This window comes from Falco naumanni, chromosome 7 (assembly GCF_017639655.2).
Source record: "Falco naumanni isolate bFalNau1 chromosome 7, bFalNau1.pat, whole genome shotgun sequence".
Lineage (NCBI taxonomy): Eukaryota > Metazoa > Chordata > Aves > Falconiformes > Falconidae > Falco > Falco naumanni.
In genome coordinates, this window is record NC_054060.1 from 13,969,071 (window position 1) to 13,989,814 (window position 20,744).

A 20,744-nucleotide genomic window follows, 5' to 3' on the forward strand; every position below is an offset into this window, starting at 1 on the left:
CACACATTGGAAAGAGAAAGCTCCCTCCCCCAGTGTTTTGGCCTTGCAGCCTCTCTGAGGTCCCAGGACAGACTGAGTCACAAGTAGAATCTGAATGCTATATTTGCTGTTGTTCCGGTCTAAAATAATTGTATGCTGCCATGTTAGTGGAGGAAGGTTACTGTATGGAAGAAATAGCTAGGGGCAGTTAGATATTCAAGGCAGTTTTATGCTTTATAGAAGCTATGTCTAGGCTGGAGGATAGTCCAAGTTTCTGGATCCAGGTGCATGATCCTGTGTCCAAGCCAGTGCAACAGTCAACTTAGAGCCTTCTTGTGTCTTAAAGACTAGTGTCCTAAGGCATACGAGGGCATGCACCTAGGGTTATTTTCATTGCAAACTGCATGGCTTAAAATGTGTCAGAATAGTATAGTGGTGTTGGGTGTGCTCTGACGTTTTTTCTTTGCTACACAATGACTCACACTTTCATCCCAATTTTCCGGCCTAGGATCCTGCCACCAAGTGATACACTCTACTTAGGTGCTATGTGGCTCCTTTGCACCAATGCAAAACTTAAGAAATATAATCTGTTTTAATGAGGAGAAAAAAACAAACCTATTTTTATTTGCAGTCCTGAGAATTCTTAAAGAATCTAAAGCTAAGTGGGAATTAGAAAGGTAAGAAAAAGGACCCAAATATACAGCAATTAGTGCCACTGGCATGCCACCGTCAATGTGGTTTGGGAACACTCAAATATTTAGCATTATATTCCTCCAGCCACCTAGCCCAAAAGGTAATACATTATAATTCCAAGGTTAATATTCCATTTTTATCTCTTGTTTACAGTGTAAAAACCAAGCCCAGTGTTGCATCCTTACTCAAGGACTATGATGTGAGATCTTTCTTATGTGGACAGCGATATAAGGAAAGATTATTCACATGATCAAATCATAGCCTTCCTACATATTTCTTCAGGCCTTTTGCCCTGAAAAGATGACTCATTTTAAAAGTGCTAACTTTGAGAAGCAGTACACAGAAGTGTATTATTTTTTAATTTAAAAAAATTAATGCTGTCTGTGCAACTTTATCATGCATGAAATTGACCGTGGCAGTTGGAATTATACTATCTAATCTGCTGAAAGCCTTGAATTCACACCTGCAGGTAACTAAATTAATAGCACTCAGTTTTGTAAAACAGCTAAATAATGGCAGTGTTATGCCAAATATCTGACAGGTGGAATATATGTGAGTTTTCTTCAGCAGGTATTGAAATATTGCTGAGATCTTAATGTTCATGGCTCCAAAAACAGAGTATGGTAACCTTATTACTTGCTCCTTTGTCCACATTGTTCAGCAATGTTTTTTCTGTTGTTGAACTCTTCTTCTGTTGTGTTCTTGCACTGTGTTAAAAGTTGGACCACAATCCAAGTTTTAAAGTGAGGATCTTGTATAATTTGTGCACTTCTGTTTCTATTATTCCCATTTTCTGCTCTCACATAACAAATGTGTATCTCAGCTGAAGGCAATATGTAGCAGGGAAAATTATTTTTTTTTCCAGGTCATTGCTGAGCTTTCTCAATAGAAGGACACCTTTCCATGTTTTGCTGTAGCAGGTGTAAAGCAGAAGGATAGGTGCTGGAGGAAGATGTGTGGTAAAATGGCTCTGAACTTCTCTGCTAGAATTTTTCTACAAAGAACACATGCTAAGAAAAAAGACACACAAACCCGCTACTGGTTGGATTATTCATCACCTTCTACTGGGTTCATGGTCTGTTCTTACCCTATTTTCATTTCTTGAAGGTAGCTATAGCCTACTGAAAGGCCTTAAATTTTGGAGCAGCAAGAAAGTAGGAACCTAACTCTTGTTTAGGGACCTAAACAAGAATAGAAAGTTCCTCAGTCTCTCTGCTTCTTTCACATGAAGTGAACACAAGAGCCACTTTTGGACACAAAACAGGGCCAATGCATCTTTTTCTCTGCTTTCTCTATTTCTTGTCTTTTCTTGATACTTCTACTCTACATCCTCGTCCCTTATACGGTTTAAAATCCAGTTAATAGAAGAGCTCAAGGCAGACCTTTAGTCTGTGATATTCTGATGAGCTTTACATTGAATAGACTCACTTTGAGCTTCTTCAGGGGCAAAGCATGATAAACGTGCCTCTGAACTTGTACCCTAAGTTCATTTTCCTTGCCATTTGTTTGATTTCTTCCTAATGTAAGCTTTTTGAATGATCTTGGTCAGAAGGTGTTGGCTCATGGAAACATTTTGGAACAATATTGAATGTTTATGGAAAACTAAGAAAAAAAGCAGTAAGAAGGAGGGCTATGGTCAATTGTACTTACTGTTCCAGACCACAGTGATACATGTGTGGTAGCTCCAGAGCTTCAGAGGTGTTAATGAAATGGTCTTTGTCATTCTTGGGATAAAGGACAATACGGCTATCCTTTGCTTTAGAGAAGGGAAAGGACAGTCTCCTCAGACAGTCTCTAACATTGTAATGACTTTTGGGTATTTTTCAGAGGTTCTGAACATCCATAAATCCAAATTAAATCTTTGTGTTGTTCCCAAACAATCCTGCCTCCCATTGTAGCTTCTTCAAGGGTCTTTCAGTTATAAGACTCTCTGGCAGGGTAGAAAGAGGAAGCGGTTTTATCCACAGTGTCATCCAGCCTTCCAGGAGCTCTGTGGGAGGAAAGCATCTAACTGAAAAGTACCAGAGCTGGAACTCAACGCTGCTATCCAGAGGTTAAGCAGGTCTGCCTCTCATCTCCCCATTATCATAATCACAATACACTTTTTCAGCTAAATGCAAGGTAGCAAGACAGATTGGATTATGGTGAGTTCCCCAAAAAGTCTACATACCATCTTAAATCGGAGACAATACTAACAAAACAAGGATCAGCTTTATCTGGAATGCAGGTGTTTGCTGGGAAAGAGGGAGTGAAACATGAATCAAATTCCATCCAGAGTTTGCAAATCAAAGAACTAGTGAGCTGCAAGTCAGTGTTTTCAAAGAACTGCAAGAATATCTACTGGAGTACCAAGGGACTTCTGTCTCATGGTGAATTATAAGCAGAAGACGGGTGCAGACATGGATTTGACTAAAACATTCAGTTTGAGACACAGTGGAACTTTTTGCTGTTTGATTAGAATTCCCTGGGCTAAACCCACATGCAGTTCCTCTCTTTCACTTTGTCCCAAAGCACTTGCTGTAGCCGGGGACACTGAGCAAGTGAGCACGTTACCAGTCTGTTCATTCACTATATACACCTTCTGCTAGCTGTGCATGAACAGGAGGGACTGAATCAGAGTGATGATGCTGTTGGAATTTAGCCTGCAATCACATCCATATAATGCCACCTTAACTCCAGTATGGTTACACTGGTGTAGATCGGAGTAAATCGTGCTCCTGTGCTAAGGTAAACGTAGATCTTGTGCTATGTGCTGCCAAGAGCATAATACCTTTTCTCATTTTGCAATTGTTGCTTGTTACGTTTTAAGGATAAATTTGTTTTCAGTATTGTTCTCAGTGCTATACGTGCAGCTTCCAGTATGCCTCAATGCCCCAACTTGTAATATTTTGTGGAAATGAAGTGAGTGTGAGCATCTATGTATGTAGAGTTACCATCTCATAATGCTAGATTTTATGACATGAGTAAAAGCTATTATGAAATTGGCTTGTGATTCTTCAGGCATTCCTCACAAAACCGACTGCTGTGAGCTCCCCCACCGAGACTGGCAGGCAAATCCAGTGGTATTTGCCCAGTGGTCTTCCCTTTACCGAAGCTGGTGGTTGTGACACAGATGTGCTGGATTGGTCACTGACCTTGTTTCGATTTGAAATACGGAACTGTGATTTTTGGAAAGCTGGAGATTAAGGGAATGTGCACCTTTCACATCCCAGCTGAAAGACTACACCAGGATATTTATCGAGAAACTTTCAGGATGAACAGCCATTAGTAGTATTTTGTTGTTGTACCACTGTTATTTTAATGTTCGCACACAAGGTGTTGCAACCGTAGTATGAGCTGGGGAAATCACAGCAATTGTGCTGCAATAGTCTCACGTCACACTGTTCTCTGCCATAACAAAATGTACACACCAGCAGACGGCTTGGCACAGAGGAGGGTAAAGTTCTTTCCTGAGGAAGGGAGCTTGCTCCACCCTGATGACACTGAGCTTCAAAAGTCTCTGTTTGAGACTTCCAAAAGTCTCTTGGTAAACTGAAATGCTGCACAGAGCAACTAGCACCCAGCCCTAAAGGTAGAAATGATTAATCTTTTTTTTTTAGCACCTTGCATTTTATAAGTGCATCCCACTCAGTGAAGTAGGTTAGTAAATAAAATTAAAGACACGGCAATGTAGGCATAAAAATAAATCACTTCCTCATAAGCAGACAGTACACTTGTATTAGAGCCAGATGAGAAGCAAAGAGATCGTAGCCTGAAAGCTAAATGTCCCTTGGAGCAGTTGCCCTTGACCATAGTTAAATCTCAACTTAAGGATCACAGCACACCCTGAGAAGAAAGAAGTTTCTTTTCTTTGCTTGAAACGAACTTGTCTGTTTTGCATCCAGAAAAAAAGTGTGATATCTACAGTTTAATAAATCTCTGATGTATTTAACCAGAAGGAGCTCTTAGTTCTTTACTTCTTTGAAATGTGTTGGGTTTCCATATAGGCTACATGTGCTGTGCAAACCTCAACAGTGACTCAAAATATCTTACTTAAGGAAACCTTTCTTGAGAAGCTCTGTGTATGTAATCAATAGACGGGCATTACTGCCCTGTGAAGTAGACGAGGATTTCTCAGGCATTTAGATTCATGAAGTCTTGATTTTGGTTCTTAATCCTGCGGAGGGACAAAGCCTAACAATGATTGTTGAACCCTGTGGTGCCTGAGCAGCCAGCCAAACTTTAATTATTAGTGGGCAGAGACCTCTGCTGGAAATTGTTCTGTACTTCAGGGAAACACAGTTTTCTATTAACGGTTAGAACAAAGACTGAAAACCCTCCTGGTGAGAAAGGTCAGAGGCCCGAGAAGGACTACATTAACGGCAGCATAGATATTCTTGATGGGGCTTTTCTCTCTGTCTTTTCTGTGAGAGCTGAACAGCTCTCTTTAAAGAAAAAAAATGACCTAACTTGGATCTGTACACCAGTACAACAATGGCAACACTTTGGGATGGCCTCTGGGAAAAAGCAGCCCGTTTGACCCAGCAGTGTCTTGGCAGACAGCTGTATGTCCATGGCGCTGGCAGGAGCCATGCAGGAGATGCGCGGGATTCCCAGGGAGAAGAGAAAGCCCAGCTGGACAAGTCTTTCTGGCAACTACACACCATAGTAGTAGCACCAGCATGTGCTAAGTAGCTTCAGAGAGAGATGCTAACTGCATCGGCAGAATGCTGAAGCCACAACCCCTGTGCTAGTCTGTCCTGCAGAAGCGTCCTTATCGATATTTTCTTTTATTAATAATTGCAGTGCTTTGGGAAGTGACGGTACAGCTAGCACTACGCTGCCAGCTTCTCAGCTCAGCGCAGGTTGTACAAAACTGAAGGGAGACATGAGCCAATCGTTTTTCCCAGGAGGCAGCTGTCAGAAACAATGGCTTTCCATTTCTGAAAGAAACTGGTTTTGCCCTGAGACAGCACCTGAAGCAGCAAACCACCAAAGCTCCTGAGGTTCAATGAGTGTCCATGAGGCAGAATTCTGAGGAGTCCCAAGTTTGTCTCCTGACAATGGGATTCAAGCTCAAAAATAAAAGAACATTTCTCATGGAAATTGCAACTCATAAGCATGTGATGTTTTGGGGTTTTTTTCCAAATCCATAAAAAGGCACAATAAAATGTCTAGAAGCATCTGGATTCTTTGGAGTTGATCAGTCAGTCCATTGGTCTAGCATGGTACAGAGTTACAAACAGTACAATCGATGCAATTTTGAGTAAATTTTGCTATAGAATGGCCCTCATGTGAAGTTTATTAGTTAATGGAAAGACTCCTACTGTTACCAAAAATTGTAACCAGGAAAACTCTCCAAACCAAACGATAGTTCAGAAAGCTGACATTGGTTTATTGCAGTGCTGGGTGCATGGGGGATTCTTCCTCCTGATTTGCACACCAAGTTACTTGAGGGTACACATTATATACAAGAGTACTTGCATATTCACAGTATATTATATATTCATTTTCATTCACGCACAGGACTGGTTACCAGTTTCTCGCTTCTAATGCAAACTGGTACGCATCCTCTGATAACACTACTGAAGCTTTTTACTAACTACGAATGCTCCCCAAGCGGGGTTTGCCCTCTGGGGGGGCACTATTTGAGTCAGAGGTCAGGATCTCCCACTCCCACAATTACCTTTGTCCTACTTTCAACTGATTTCTGTGGACTGCAACACCTTATCAGCTTGTCTCCTCTTGCGGCCAAAACTTTCTCACTTGGAGGCTTCTTTCTGCATAATTTAGATAACAGTGTTCTTTTCACAATCTGTTCTTTGTTTCCCAAGGTTGACTCCCTTGATTAGAAGTCCTTTCATTCATCAGTTTTGACGACTTTGGAGGGTCAGCTTGATCTAAACTTTGTGCACAGATTTGTTTAATATATGGTTAAACACTAAATCAAGAGTTCAGCAATTCGGGAGTTTAGACAACACTACTGACTTCAAGTTTTTGATTGAGCTCAGACAGAGCATCTCCACCAGCTACATAATATGCATATATAGTAGGTCACATTTTAACAGTTTCCCTGGCCATTTACAACTGCAGCTTTCTCTGTTTTAAACTAAGCAGAGTGTAGCTGGTGGCCATGTGTACAAGGAATGGTAGTAAAGTTTTCAGTGTGAGTGACATTCTGACAGACTTCTTACAGGGGGGGTTGGGATATTAACTTTTAAACTAAAGCTTCCCAGTGGACTTCTCATTTTTCTTAGAAAAATTTGCCCAAACTTTCTTGGTTTATTCTCAGACCAAAGCCCACTTTAGAAATCCTAGCTTTGTAGTATTTTATGGTTCTGTCTGCTAAAGTTTCTTTCAGTTATTTTCATACATACACATTCCTGCTCCTATCGGCCCGAATAGCCAATATTGAATACTTGTGGACTAGTTCAGATCACACACATCTTTATGTGAAAGAACATCCAGAGTCACAGATTTTCTGATTGAAGAAGAAATCAGATAATCTTGGCCTGAAGCTCTTTCATCCGGCACCCCACCCCAACGTCCAGCCTCTATACGAAACTGCTTGTTCAAAATTCCTTCTCAGTGAGTTTTCATGTTCTGCCTCTTCTTATTCAGCCCTGTCTCTCTTCCTTTGACAAACCACTTCTCACACCAATTAGATTTATCTTAGGAATCCCTGAGCTGCTTGGCTTTTGGTTTTTAGAAGAAACCATGTTTTACCACCTTTGTCTTGCACAAATAGCCCACTGACCTACCCATTTCAGTGAAGTTTAAGAGGCAGATGATCCTCTGATACCTCCTTCCTAACACATCGTTTCACTCTTCTTTGATCTACACTAACAACATCATTTTTCTATAGTAAAAAGAATATGTGGTCCTGGAATATTTAAAATATACAGAACATATTATCTTAAATACGGAGTTGCATTCATACAGATTATCTTCCCTGACATGCCAGAACAAATCACTCAAATAAGTTTTACATTATTTACTACTGATCATAAATAAAATAACCCTTGCTATGATATTGGGCCTGCGTGTTGTTCATTTCTCCAGACACAGGAAGTTTTCATAACCTGTATCTAGTTTTTGTAACAAAGATTTGTCACAGACATAGACTCTACTGGGCTAGGTGCTAGATATGAGCAGGGCAACGAGAAAGTTTCTGATTTTTCTGTGCACTCCACCATAACATTTCCAAACACTGTGCCTGGCCTTGGTTTTGTATTGCTCAGCCCTGTGAACATGCCAATCTGCACTGACATTTCAGGTTATTTAAGCACTTTGGTGGCCATTTTAGTGTCAAAGGAGGAAAATGAATACAAATAAGTTGTTCTTGAGTGCTTGGCTGCCATGTCATCCTCCAAAATATTCTGAGGTCTAGTGATACAAACTGAAAAAAAATTGAGCAGGTTTTGATAGAAGTTGACAGTACAAGCAATGTTCATAAAGAAACACATGGCCAGCTCAGGATCGTCAGCACAAAGCTTCAAAATGACTCCATTATTTCACAGAGGATCAAACACTAGGCAAAAGTTTTCTTACATTCTCGTGGTCAACTCTGATGAAGTAATTGAGACTGCAGCTGGAACGTGTAGCCCATCGAATCCTTTAAAATTTCCATTGCTTTTATTAGTATTTTTACCTGTTTATGCACATCATTACCATTGTAAGGAAAGCAAGAGCCATACCACCTGTATTTCTGAAAGCAAGCTAATTTTAGAGAAAGCCAACATCATCATCCTTTTACACTAGAAATAAGATGATTAGAAGTACAACAGAAAGCAAGAGTGTTTAGAAAGTCTTCTTTGGAGGCCACTTTAAAAGCATTTGTATGTTATAAATGATCGCAGAAATGACTACGAAAAAATGCATAGATTAATTCTGAAATTTTAGAGTTTTTGGCAAGCAAGTGAGAAGCCCTTTTCTCAGTGTCATCTGTTTTTACTTTTACTCTAAAACAGCCCTGCGGTATCCTTTTAAATAGTGCAGGAACCCCCAGCTGGGCCTCCCTGACTTCTAGTGCAAAACCCACCAAAATGTTGGAAAAAAGCTTTCCCTCTAAATAGCAAGAGCCATGCGTCAAGAGTGAGTGTGTGTATGTGATAATATAGAACCAAGTTGGGTGATTTGTGTAGATTTTACGGATTAGAAGTGAAACCATTTTTGTCCCCAGATTGACACCTTCTCCTAGATGAAGAATTCAGACCAACCAGAAAACAAAAGCCCAGCATTGGGACTAATCAGCCTTAAAGATGGAATAGATTAACATTTTAAAAGCAAATCCATTCCCAGCAGATTTGTTAGCCAAGAAAAGGAAGGCTCCACTGAATCCAGTAGAGGTTCAGCTGTTGGCATTGCACAGGCATATTCCAATGCATGGTGACACAACGTCAAGAGCTAACATCTTCAGTTTTTTCAAGTAAGAATTTTTAGTTTGCCTCTGTAGGATTTTTCATATGGAGGTGTCCCTACTAAAACAGCCATACCATTCAGTCACTATTGTTGGAGTTTTCTGTAGGAGACCTGATTGATTCAGCCAGTATATGGATAGACAGTAGCAATAAAGCTCCGGGCCTTTAGGAACATCACAACATAACCCAGATTCCCATCGGTTGCAGTAATAACAGCTGTACATGTTCTGACTTGGCTCGTTACTGCGGCAGCATCTCCAAATGCTGCTGCCCATTCAGTGGAAGACTGGAGCTGAGCATGCTGCGTGGTGGGGCAACAGCCTTTGACACATCTGGCAAAGAACTACACGCCACAAACCTAAGGACAAACATTTAGGTGCTCAGAGCCCTAGTTTTTAAGTGTTTGAAGCACAAGCTTCAAATAAAGGAGCTTGCAGGGGCACTTCACTAAGAAAAAATGAGAGAAATGGAGCATTTGTCCTTAATCCAAACCAGAGTTGTTACTGACAGAAGAAGGACACTGAGACAATCAAAGCTGTCGCCAAAAAAAAATGTGTTAGTTAAAAGAGAGGGTGCAGCAGTATCCTTATTCCTACAGATACTTCCCCCTCTGCAAAACGCCGAGAGAGACTGCACATAAACATTTTTATTATCATGTCACATGATGGTGCTGCATTGACGGTGATAGATTTCCTGGCAAATGTTTGTGTAGAAAGGCAAACATATGGCAGAGTGATCTACTATGAGACGGCTATTTGGACCTCCGCCCAGCCCTTCAGGGATTCTCTGGATCAGTGAGAACCAGTAGGTTCGTTATAGTATGTGTGTGTGTGTGTGTGTGTGTATGAGAACGTGTGTGAGAGAGAGAACGAGTTCATATTCAATGAAATAAAGGAATGTGTATGACATTCCTGATGTCTGAAGGTTTACATCAGCTTTGTGTGTGCATCCTTCACTGAATACATTTCTATATAATGTATGTATACAGTTTAAGTAACATTTAGCATAAATTTAATCTTCCGATTTTTCATTAGTGGTCTGTAAGTGTGCAGAACTACACGGTATTTATAAGACTGAAATTCTGTCTGGAGAACTCAAATGCAGAATCTTGCTGGTCGTGCAAGTGGGCAGTCAGAATTAATAGGAGTTTACACTCGGCAGGCTTGTGTGAGTGTGCTCCCTTTCATTGCCTTGTGCAGCAGAGGACTGGGTACACCAGGTATACACTGGCCAAATTATTCCTTCTATTGGTGTCAGCAGAGCTGCACCAAAAGCATTTGGCCTTTTGGTCAAATAGACCTTCATTGCAATTATTGCAAATTACATTTTTGCTGAGAAATTAATTCCTTGCTTTAATTCATATACCTGTTGTCATTTTATTAACTTTGGAAAATGAGCACAAAATGGAACCATCTTCTGCCTGTCAGTCCCATTGCTGAAACAAACAGACAAACAAATTGCACAAAGTCTATATAATGGCCAGTACTAGATGTAAAACAGCTTATGGTTTTCAGTTATAAATAATAGCCTGCTGTTACTGGTTTATATTACTGTCCTGAATCTCAATTGTTCATATCCCTCGTTAACAATGTTCATTTTATGTTACGCAGGCATTACTGATAAATAGTTTATATTGGTTTGAATCCTTCTGTATTGGATGTTGAAGTCTACATGCTATGAGTTCCCAAAGCTACCACTGTAAACCAAAAACTATCCTGGAAGGCTGGCAGCAGGCAGAGGAGGACAAAGCACGGGAAAGCAAACTGCAGCTCATTTCAATTTCATGCCACTGCTGCCCGAGGTTTGTCCTTCACACAGATGTATGGAAAAGGGGATCTTTTCCTGTTGGCGGGGTCCAAAACGACACATAGGTCCAGAGCTAGACCTCAGTTTAAGGGCAGCACAATTTAACTAAAGGCCTGTGGTGCCTAACCAGATGTACTAATTCTTGCCTTTCCACTACTCCTCTGCTAGCTATGCTCCAGAAATTCACCGTTGATTACTGGATGACAAAAAGCAGCTGTGAGTGTTCAGACTTTCTCCTCTCTGGGCACCATGGGCCACATGGCAACACAGACTGACTTTTATCTTCATAGGGCCAGCATCTGCCCAGTACGGCAGGCTGTCAGACCCTATGAAGTTGCAGAGGGCAGATGTAATAAAAGTAATTAATACAGGCACCATAGAATGGACAGAAGATTTGGGTATCGCTGTCGGTCCCAAAGTCCCTGCTCATTTCTAGACAGACAATATGCCCTTTGAAAGTTTCAGTGGGAGGTTTGCCTGAGTAAGAGAGGAGCATCATGTCCAGTGGGAGTACCAGTCTATAAATACCTGTCCATTATAAGTCTATCATTGCCAATTCTGTTTGGCTGCTTCATCTCATAATATTCTCTTTGACTTTCTTAATACTAACCAGCCTAAATATTTTATGCTTGTCTTCCAGCAATATACTAAGCCCCTTGCTGTTATTCAGTGAAGATAGGTATCATTTTTCTGTTTATTCTGAAACATTGTAGTTCTCTGAACTACAGTGGGGAGGTTTGAACTAGTGCTTATGTTCGATAAGATAGCATCCACTTAAATATAAGTGACAGCTAAAGAAGAAAATAAGTGGCCAGAAACAGGCCATTTCCTTACCAATCACTATGTTCTAATTAAAGAGCGACGTTGTCACTTCTCTACAAATATGTACATTTCCTAACTCATAATAATTCCTCTGAAAATCTGTTAAGATGTGTATTATTTTGTAATATTTATATTGTCTTTGTATCTTATTGAGATTTTACATTTTAGCAACTCAGTTTCTCAGTGAAATGAATCAGGAGCAACTTCATTGTATCCAAAGCAAAGTGGCATAAACAGCAGCAGAAACATACTCTTTGACTTCTAAGAGACCTAGTGCGCATTGGCTGTTTGCTAGCAGGTGCAGTAGCCCTGATTTATTATTATTCTATTTATTATTTATAAACATGTAACTTTCCAAACTCAGAAGAAGAAAACCACGCCGCCTTTGAAGATGGCAATGTTGAGGAAAACAAAGTCAGACTATGGGGAAAGGGATACATTATACAACAAAGGGATGACTGAAATGCCAGGCAAGGTGATGTTAATTGCAAGTTATAATCTTAATTGTTATTAAGCATGCTAACTTCCTGTCCTCCTCCACATCCTACTCGTGATCTTTTCTTCCTGTCCTATATACCACTTTAATTCCAGGCTCTTTACATTCCTATGCTAACCCTCGCTCATTAGAGATGTGGTAGACCTGATCAGCTGTCCTGGGTGTCTGGGAGGGATGGAGTTTTGGGCAAGGAATTCAAAAGAAATGAGGCTGTGATTCTTGAGAAGCAGGATATGAAGGACATGTCACGAGCAGGGAGTATAGGCTGGAGATCTCCGAGAGACAAATAGGTGAGCAGGATATTAGGTTTGGCATGGTTAATGGGGAAACAATCAACATGTGGCTGCCACATGACAGAATGTAAAGTAGGAAGGGGCAGTCTTGCAGGCCATCACCAGAAACATGATCTGGAGGTAGTGGGTATGTGGAATGTGTGAAGAAATGTGCTTTTAAGAAGTTCTCACGGGAGCCAGCTGGAACCAGTTCTTGCATTGTGCAGGGTGGTGTGCTGAACTTTCAGAGTATACCAGAAGGCTTAAGCGATAGCATTTCAGGCCAAGTGTGGTGGTGGTGGATTCGGCAGCTTCAGTCCCTCCCTTCCAGCTCCCCGTCACTCCCTGGAGGAGAAAGTAGCAGCCGCCCAGAGAGCGGGGACCTTCTTTGTTGCAAATGAGGGAGGGAAAGAAAATACCTTGCCCCATTTCTGCCTGGTCAGTGATGACTGACTTCCCCTGCAACCCACCAGGCGCAGTATCATCCGTATCTACTTCCCCAAGCACTTCCTCATGCTCATTTTCATCCTGGCACCCATCAGGGTCACCACACTCAGCATCACCACAGCCACACAGCCTGAGGGCTCTCCTCACCGCCTAATGCCTTCAACTTCATGGTACAAAACAGCCACAACTTCAAGAAGGTGCACGCTAGCCACATTATTTCTCACTGTTCCTCAGCTTCTGACACTGTCATTCAGGTGACACAAAAATGAAGTTACAAAGCTCCTTAAATAAATATGTTCTGTTGTCCATGTTGGGATGTAATTATTCATTAAGTCCCATTCCAAAAGGCACTTTGATGAATGTAGCAGAGGGCATGTGAGAGAAATCCTTTTCTCCGGTATTTATGAGAGGAAACTACGATGGGGTAAGTGTCATGAATCTGGCACTAAATTTACTGTTCCTGTCAACTCTCAACATATTTCTCACCCAATAAATCTCTGAGGCTTTAGATGACACATTTAAAATATTTCACCAGAGGAGAAATGTCTGTTGCAGGTTTTCTTTCCTAGGTATTATGGCTTTATAGCTTTAGAGATGGAGTTTCTCACCTGGCCATTTGAAGAGGCATTTTATAGATTAGTATATCAAATGGAGCTGAGAAGTCATTAGTTTCATTGTAATGAATGATGTCTCTACCAAACACTAAAATTATGGGAACAGAGAAGTAGACGGTGCAACTTCTGTCCAAATAGATAATCTTCATATCACATGTAATGTTTACTGCACATTAATAGAAGTACTAGATTTTGATGAGTGTTTCTCAACAAACGGCTGCTAAAGCATCTCACATGCCACAAAAGAAAATTCAAAGAACAGTGAAGTTGCAAAGTCAGGGAGTCAAATGTTGGGAAATACTGGGGCTCAGGTTGCTGGTGCAACTTTAATTTTGCTGTCTTCTTGGGCGGTTTGTGATACGATCTTTAATAATCTCTTTCTGGGTTGGTTGGTTGTTTTTTCCCCCCATAGAGAATCTCAGGCTGGTTACCACTGAAGAGTTTCTAGTAGGTCACAGAGTCCAATACCTTTGAATGCAGTGTCAAGATTTCCACATAGGCCGATGAGTTAACTGGCAGCATAGTAAGAGATCTTAGTCTTTAGATGAAGGAGTAACTGCCAGAGAATGAGGTGTACTGGGCTACAGAATTTTGTTAGATAAAGTGTGGGTTTTTTTGATGTATTCTAAGATATTCAGAAATCTTTGTCTTCTTACCCTCGTGGCTGCTTTGCTTTTACCTCTGTCTCCTAATCCTTTTCTGCTTTTCTCACATCCTTCCCATGCTTTAGCTCCTGCTCCCCTTCCAGCTTTTCCCAGTTCTCTCCCTGCATGCACATCTGGTCACTCCACCCCGGTATACTGCCTAGGTACTCGGAGGGAGACAGCCATTTTTTCCTCTCACGAGCTTTGCTTCCAGTCATCTCCCATCATGAGCTGAATCACATTCACTTTAGCCTGGAGCATGTTTAGTCCAGACAGACCATCTGAGACTTGTTTACCAACCCCTATTGAGTGCATATGAACGCTTTTCAGACTCTCACAACTTGGCTACATTTATATGGTACCTGGCAATCTGGTAATTCTACAATTATTTCTTCTACTGTCATTCTCAGAAGAGTTTTGATTTTTAGCCACACTATGGTCATGGAAAATTTCAATTCTAATGGTTAAACGATAAAAAGTAATCAAGGAACTGAAAACAAAGGTTTGAATCAGAACTTGTTAAGCAGCATTGACGGCAGGCATCTTTTGTCTGGTGTAGCTTTAGCTGAAATGCCTGTGGAGAACAAGGAATGGCAGCAACGCGTACTTGCTGATAACATTTCCATCCCATACAAACCTTTTCAGCTCATAGGAGCAAGTTCCCAACCAGAGAAGAAGTTAATTTTAACTGAAGTGCTCTGGTCTTTTCTGCCTCTGGGGTACATGCTCACACCTCTGCAACATGTAAAGCAATCACCTTAAAGATTGTCTAATTTAATATGATTAGGAGATTGCTCCAGTGTATAACATAAGATTCACGACACTGAGTATAGATAACTTGCTCCAGCTATGATACACACCCTTCTCCCTTCTACCATTATTACAGAGAAGGCTTGAGATCACCCGGTGAGCTTCTTATCTCAGCAATTAAGAATATCCTAATGGGCATGGTAAGTGCCTTTCTGTGCATGTGGGGATGGACATATAACATCATGGCCTCTGTTTGCCTGACATGAAGTAGCTCTGTAATTTCAGACAGCGCTCTCAGACATGTCTTGCACCAGGGAATGGCTCAGTTGTGACTCAGAACAATTTCTTATTAAAATATTTAACAGACAAGCGCTAGCTTACTGTGGACATAGGCAAAATACTAATCATCACTGACATATTTTTGCATGCAGGGAAAGGAAATACAGAAGACAAGAACATGATATCAGCTATAGACGGATAAGTAAAAAGAAATAATTTTATTTCAGTATCTTACAGTAAAGTTGATTATACAAGTGGCCATCCTGCAGAGCATTTATAGCTTGATCTCAGAAGGGATGTGAGTGGGGAAAGCAAAAATTTTAAGGTGGCCAGGGACAGAATTACAGAGTCAAATATAATAATCTGTGTGGCTTCTACGGACACAATACAGACAGCATCTCACAAAACAGCAAGTGTGAGATGGCAGCATTAATAGGGTCCACATACAAGACAGCTGACATATAAATATATGTGTGCAAAACTATGATCATGGAGTATTTCATGTAAAACAACGTATGTTTAAAATTTTTTTCATTACTTTGGAGGGTTCTTTTGAAATTAGACCTTTTCTGGACACATGCTCTTTTCTTAAAGATTGCTCCACACTTTTCCCCAATCAATGGAATTGTTTCTCTATGAAAATTTTCAACCAGGAATGTAGCTATTTTTCTCCTCATATGAATAGGGACTAGCTTCAAGCTTCTCAAGAGCTTAAGAACACTGTTTCCTGGAATTGTTGGGAAAGCAAAATTCAGTGGTATAGTAGTGGCTTCAAAACAGTTGCCTCGGACACCGTCCGTCCTGGGTCTCACGGTTTCACTACTGACCACACCCCTGGCCCTGCCACCTCTCTGTATGGTCCTGCTGGGCCTCTGGCTTTACTCCCTTCACCTGCTCGCACTTGCATATACTGCCCTGGGCTGGAAATACAACCTGTCTGGCAGGATGAGAAGTGAGAGGGAACTTGGTCTTAATGTTTTGGGGAGCTTCGGGGGAAGGAGAGAGCCATCCCTGCTGCAGGTCTCCCTTGCTCAGTAAGAACGTGGTGTTGCTGCCTCTGTGACCTGCTGATCTTTGTCTGAGCACAAAGCAGACACAGCTGTTGACTTCTGCAGACTTGGGATCTGGCCTATACACATGTAGCATATATATTAGCAAGCCTCTGCATCCCTCCATTCACAGTTATGATCTGAAACTGCTCTTGAAGTGTTTGGAAGAAACTCTCTTCGCTTCTCTGTTGCCACTTCTGTGTAGAAGGGGCAGATGAACTCCCCTTTGTAACAGAAGAGAAAGGAACAGAATACAAGTGACATAGCAGGAGATCTCAGGCTTTGTATGCTGTGCTGAGAGGCTGATGGGGTTATGCACACTAAGAAACTCTTTTGCTGTTTGTACTGAAGTGGTTTTCTGTGCTGTTAATGTGTGGAACATTTAGTTTGGCTTTTCATTTATCAGCAGGGAAATTTGCTGCTTCTTCTCCATTCTTTCCCAGCACCTTAAACCATGGCTTGATGGAGGAACTGTCTGCAAAGTGTGTTTAAGAGTTTTAAGCTGGCCAAACCTGAGCAGAGTTCTTACCTTGGCAACTCATTTATGCTTTGCAGTCTATAGACAAGAGGAAAAGAGAGCTGCACCCTTGCATGTCCATGGGATGGGTTTTCTTTGGAGCTCTGGTGTGTGATTATCTTCACTGCAGACTAGAAACGCTATTCATTCACTGCGTTCTCTGCAGACACCAATGCTGGGACTAAAGGAAGTAAAAAAGCAGGCATTTCAACAAGATGTTTCGGTTCAGTAACACTTTGAATTTCACTATTCTGACATTAGCAATACATTGTTGCATGGATGTGTATGTAAGGTGTACTGTCTCCTTTTGGAAGAAATTGGCATACATCCCACTTCTTTCTGATTTAAGGTCACTAAATAAGTTACTAGAAAGAGCTATTCATATCTGACATGAAAAGCAAATAATATATTTTTTTAACAAAAGAGGTGGCTCCACCTCTCCAGTAAGTATTCTGGAGGTAAGGCTGGCCTGGGGAGATAATAGAGGTATGGGAGGTAAGACACAGCACATTGGAGCGTTCTGGACAAACTCAGATCAGGGTTCCCAGCTCCTATACTCAGAGATCTTGTATTACATTTTTCTGAAGGGAATTTGAACTGAAATAAGGTATCAATTTAAAAGGATGCAACATCCTAACCGATGTGAAAGTGAAAGTGAGCTGTTTGGCCACATGTCTATACAGAAGGTGGCTGCGTTGGCAACCCCGTCACTGATCTCAGTACTTCAGAAACAGATAACAGCATCGAGCACAGTGCAGGCTAATCATCTAAATGTTTATCCAGCTTCTTGGATTTTTTCCCCCCATTGTTAGTCTGCTACCGATACCTGAGCTAATGATTTTACGGTAGTGCTTCCCCCGGTAAAGAAGTGCTTATTCTATTTTATGTCCCAGAGTGACAAACTTTATTGACTCGTACTACCAACAGCAGCATTTGGGTACCAGAGCCACATCTGGGGACACCATAAGCAGTAAGTCTTCTTGGTTCTGTTCCAGCCCAGGAACAGATAGATGCCAGAAGCGCTTCTTTCTCCTCTTTCTCTGCCGTTACCGGCCGCACAGAGTGCTAGTGCTCTCTATGGTCCCCTCATGGACCCCGCAGCCTTCAGCCTCCCGTTCCCTTCTTCATCGGCAGGGACTGCCTGTGGCCAGCTGCTTTCCGGGGGGGCTCAGTGAGGCACCCTGCCAGAGCTGCCTCCCTAAACCCACGGGGGTATTTGCCATCTTGCCTGTGGGAACGGTTGGGAAACCCACTGCCAGGGGTCTCAGCCAACCCCCGCCGCAAAACCCTTCCTAAGCTTTCGTGCCTGCGGCCCAGCTCACAGGTGCCTTCCTAGTTTTGCTCCTCTAGGCAATACTCTGGTATAATAAATATCAATAATAATTGATTTCTGAGCATTACAACTTAAGTGGTAACATTATGGTGAAAACATCTGGGTTGTTTTTTTTTTCTGGGGGTTGGGATTTGTGAGCTCCCAGCATTTGGCTCCCGCAGCGGCGTGTTGGTGACCACCGGTGTCCCGGGCGAGAGCCCAGCCCCAAAGGCCTGGGGGGGAACCCCCGCGGCTTCAGGCAGCCCCCAGGCCCAGGCCTCTGTGGTTGAGGGGGTCAGGGGTGGGTTTGTGGAGGCTGATGAGGAAGGCGGAGAGGCTGCCGGTGGGGAAGGGGCTGGCTGCGGCCCCTGCGAGGCGCGGTGCCAGAGCCAGGCCTGGGCCGGGGCCGGGCTGCCCCGGGCTGCCGGGGGGCAGGCAGGGCGCTGCGGGCACGGCCCTGCGGCACCCCGGGGCGGGCGGCGCCGGGGCAGGGAGGCCTGCTGAGGGGGTGCGCCAGCCGCGCCGGGGGGCCGCCGAGCCCCGGAACCGGCCTTCGCTGCGGCCGGGGGCGCACGGCACCCCCCAGGCCCCAGGGCTGGCAGCCTCTGGGCAGGGGAATTCGGGGGCCCCGCTGCAAAAGTCAGCCGGGCCCGGCAGGCTTCCCCTGGCCGCCCAGCCTCCATGTCGGGCGCGCATAAAGAACCGTGTCATGCTTCAGCTGGGAAGGAAGGGCCGGGAGGGACTGGAGCCGCTCTCTGCTCTCCTATTTTCATAGAAACCGATCTGTGTACCTAGAAAATAACAGGAAGGGAAAGCGCGGGGGGGGAGGCGCGGGGTGGGGGGTGGGGGGGATAAGAAGATCCTGTTTTCGGTCGCTGCCCGAGGAGTAATTCGGAGGAGACGGCTCCATATTCCCGCGGCCGCGGCGGCTGCGGCGGGGATGGAGCGGGCGGCGCGGGCGGCGTAGCCAGCTCGCACGGGGGGGGGCCGCGGGCAGCGCCGCGCCCGCCCGCCGCCGCGGGGTGAGGGCTCCCCGGCCGCCCCCGCCCGGCCAGGCGCCCCGCCGCCAGCCGGCTCCCTGGTACCGGGGGCTGCTGGGGTTGTGTCCAAGGCCTCCCCCTCCCCCGCGTACACACTCACACACTCACACACACACTCGCACACTCACACACGCACACCCCATCTCCTCCTGCCGCCGCCGCCGCCGGAGAGAGCGGGGATTGCCCGCGGCCCGGCCCCGCTCCCGGCTGCGCCCCGCGCCCGGGCGCATCGCACCCCACGGGGGCTCGCCCGGCTGCCCCCGGGGCGGCGTGTGCGGGGCGGGGGGTGTGGGCGGGCGGGGGGACACACGGCGGCTCCCGCGGCGGCTCCCGATGGCTCGTCCGCGGCCCCGAGAATACAAGGCTGGAGACCTGGTGTTCGCCAAAATGAAGGGGTACCCGCACTGGCCGGCCCGGGTGAGTACCGCGGCGGGGGCGCCCGGCCCCGGCCCCGCGCCGCCGCCGCCGCCCCCCCTCGCCCTCCCGCCGGGCGGAGAGCGGCCGGGCCGCGGCGAGCCTCCGCCAGAGGCCCCGGCCCCGGCCCCGCCGGACGGGGGGCCGCCGTGCGCGCCCACCCCGTTATTATTGTGCATCTTTTCTTTGATCTGCAGATTTCTCCCCGGCCCCCCGGGAGGAGGAGGAGGAGGAGGAGGAGGAGGAGGAGGGAGCGAGGGAGGGAGGGAGGGGGGCGAGCGCGGGCTGTACCTGGGTTGTTATCGCGGGGAGGAGGCTTGGGGAGCCGGCAGCCCTGCCTGCATGACAGCGATGCTGTTTATTATACGCCCTCCCTCGCCCCGGCCCCCGGCTCCCCCGTGGGGCAGAGGGGCCCCCACCCCCCGCCGCGGCCGGCGCAGGGGCCGGGCAGGGCAGGGCAGGGCAGGGCGGCCGCCTCCCGCGGGCCCAGCGCGGCCCAGCGCCCGGGCCGGGCACCGGGCTTCGGGCCGGGCCTGCGGACCCGTGCGGGGCAGGGGCAGGGCCGGGGGGGCCGTGCGGGGAGGCGGCGAGGCCCGGCGGCGGCGGCGGGGTTGGGTGAGGTGAGGCGCGGCCCGGCCCCGAGGTGCGGCGGGGTCCCCGCGGGGGCCGGCACCCTGCGGCCCCCCTGCGCACGCAGGCGCTGCGTTCTGCCTGGTTCTGCCGTGTACCGTGTTGACCCTCTTTCACAGTCCTTTGTCATTTTCCGTTTGACGCTGCCATGATACACCCGAGGTGGAGAGGCACCGTGGGCGCTGGGCGGCCAGAGAAGCGCCCCATTGTACTTACAGACCCGCTTGCGGGGCCGCTGCCATAACGCGGAGCAGCGCGTTCCGCAGGGCTTACACGGCCTGGCCCAGCCCTCCGGTTCCCTCGCCGTGGTGTAAACCGGCTGCGTAACACGTGTTGCCTTAACTCCTCGGCAGGCACCAGCCAGCGGGCGCCTCAAGTTCCTGGGCTTCTCCAGCCTTACTGGGACTACTGGGCAGCGCATCACACCATCACCTTCTAGTCAAGGGAAGTTGCCGGTCTTTATCGGCCGTCCGGAGTGCCGGAGCGTGAGGCGTTGCGTGCAACAATAGATGGGCAGGGTAAAGCTGGGCTGACACCAAGCATCCCCCTTGGCGAGAGCGCCCTGGAGGAGGCTGCTGTAG

The 20,744-nt window shown here is 45.4% G+C and overlaps 1 protein-coding gene and 1 long non-coding RNA gene across 2 annotated transcripts in view; one reads left to right on the forward strand and one right to left on the reverse strand.

The window, feature by feature from the left end:
- Positions 1 to 15,400: 15,400 nt before the first annotated feature.
- On the reverse strand, positions 15,401 to 19,908 carry LOC121090873. Its single transcript, XR_005828759.1, has 2 exons — positions 19,825 to 19,908; positions 15,401 to 16,948 (listed from the first exon to the last, which is right to left on the reverse strand). It is a non-coding gene; the product is annotated as an uncharacterized LOC121090873 (long non-coding RNA).
- HDGFL3 (HDGF like 3) overlaps positions 19,241 to 20,744 on the forward strand; it is a 38,133-nt gene continuing 36,629 nt past the window's right edge. The window contains exon 1 of the mRNA XM_040599647.1: positions 19,241 to 19,536. Coding sequence (XP_040455581.1) covers positions 19,453 to 19,536 — 84 coding nt within the window. The 5' untranslated portion in view covers positions 19,241 to 19,452. The remainder of the gene's footprint in view (positions 19,537 to 20,744) is intronic.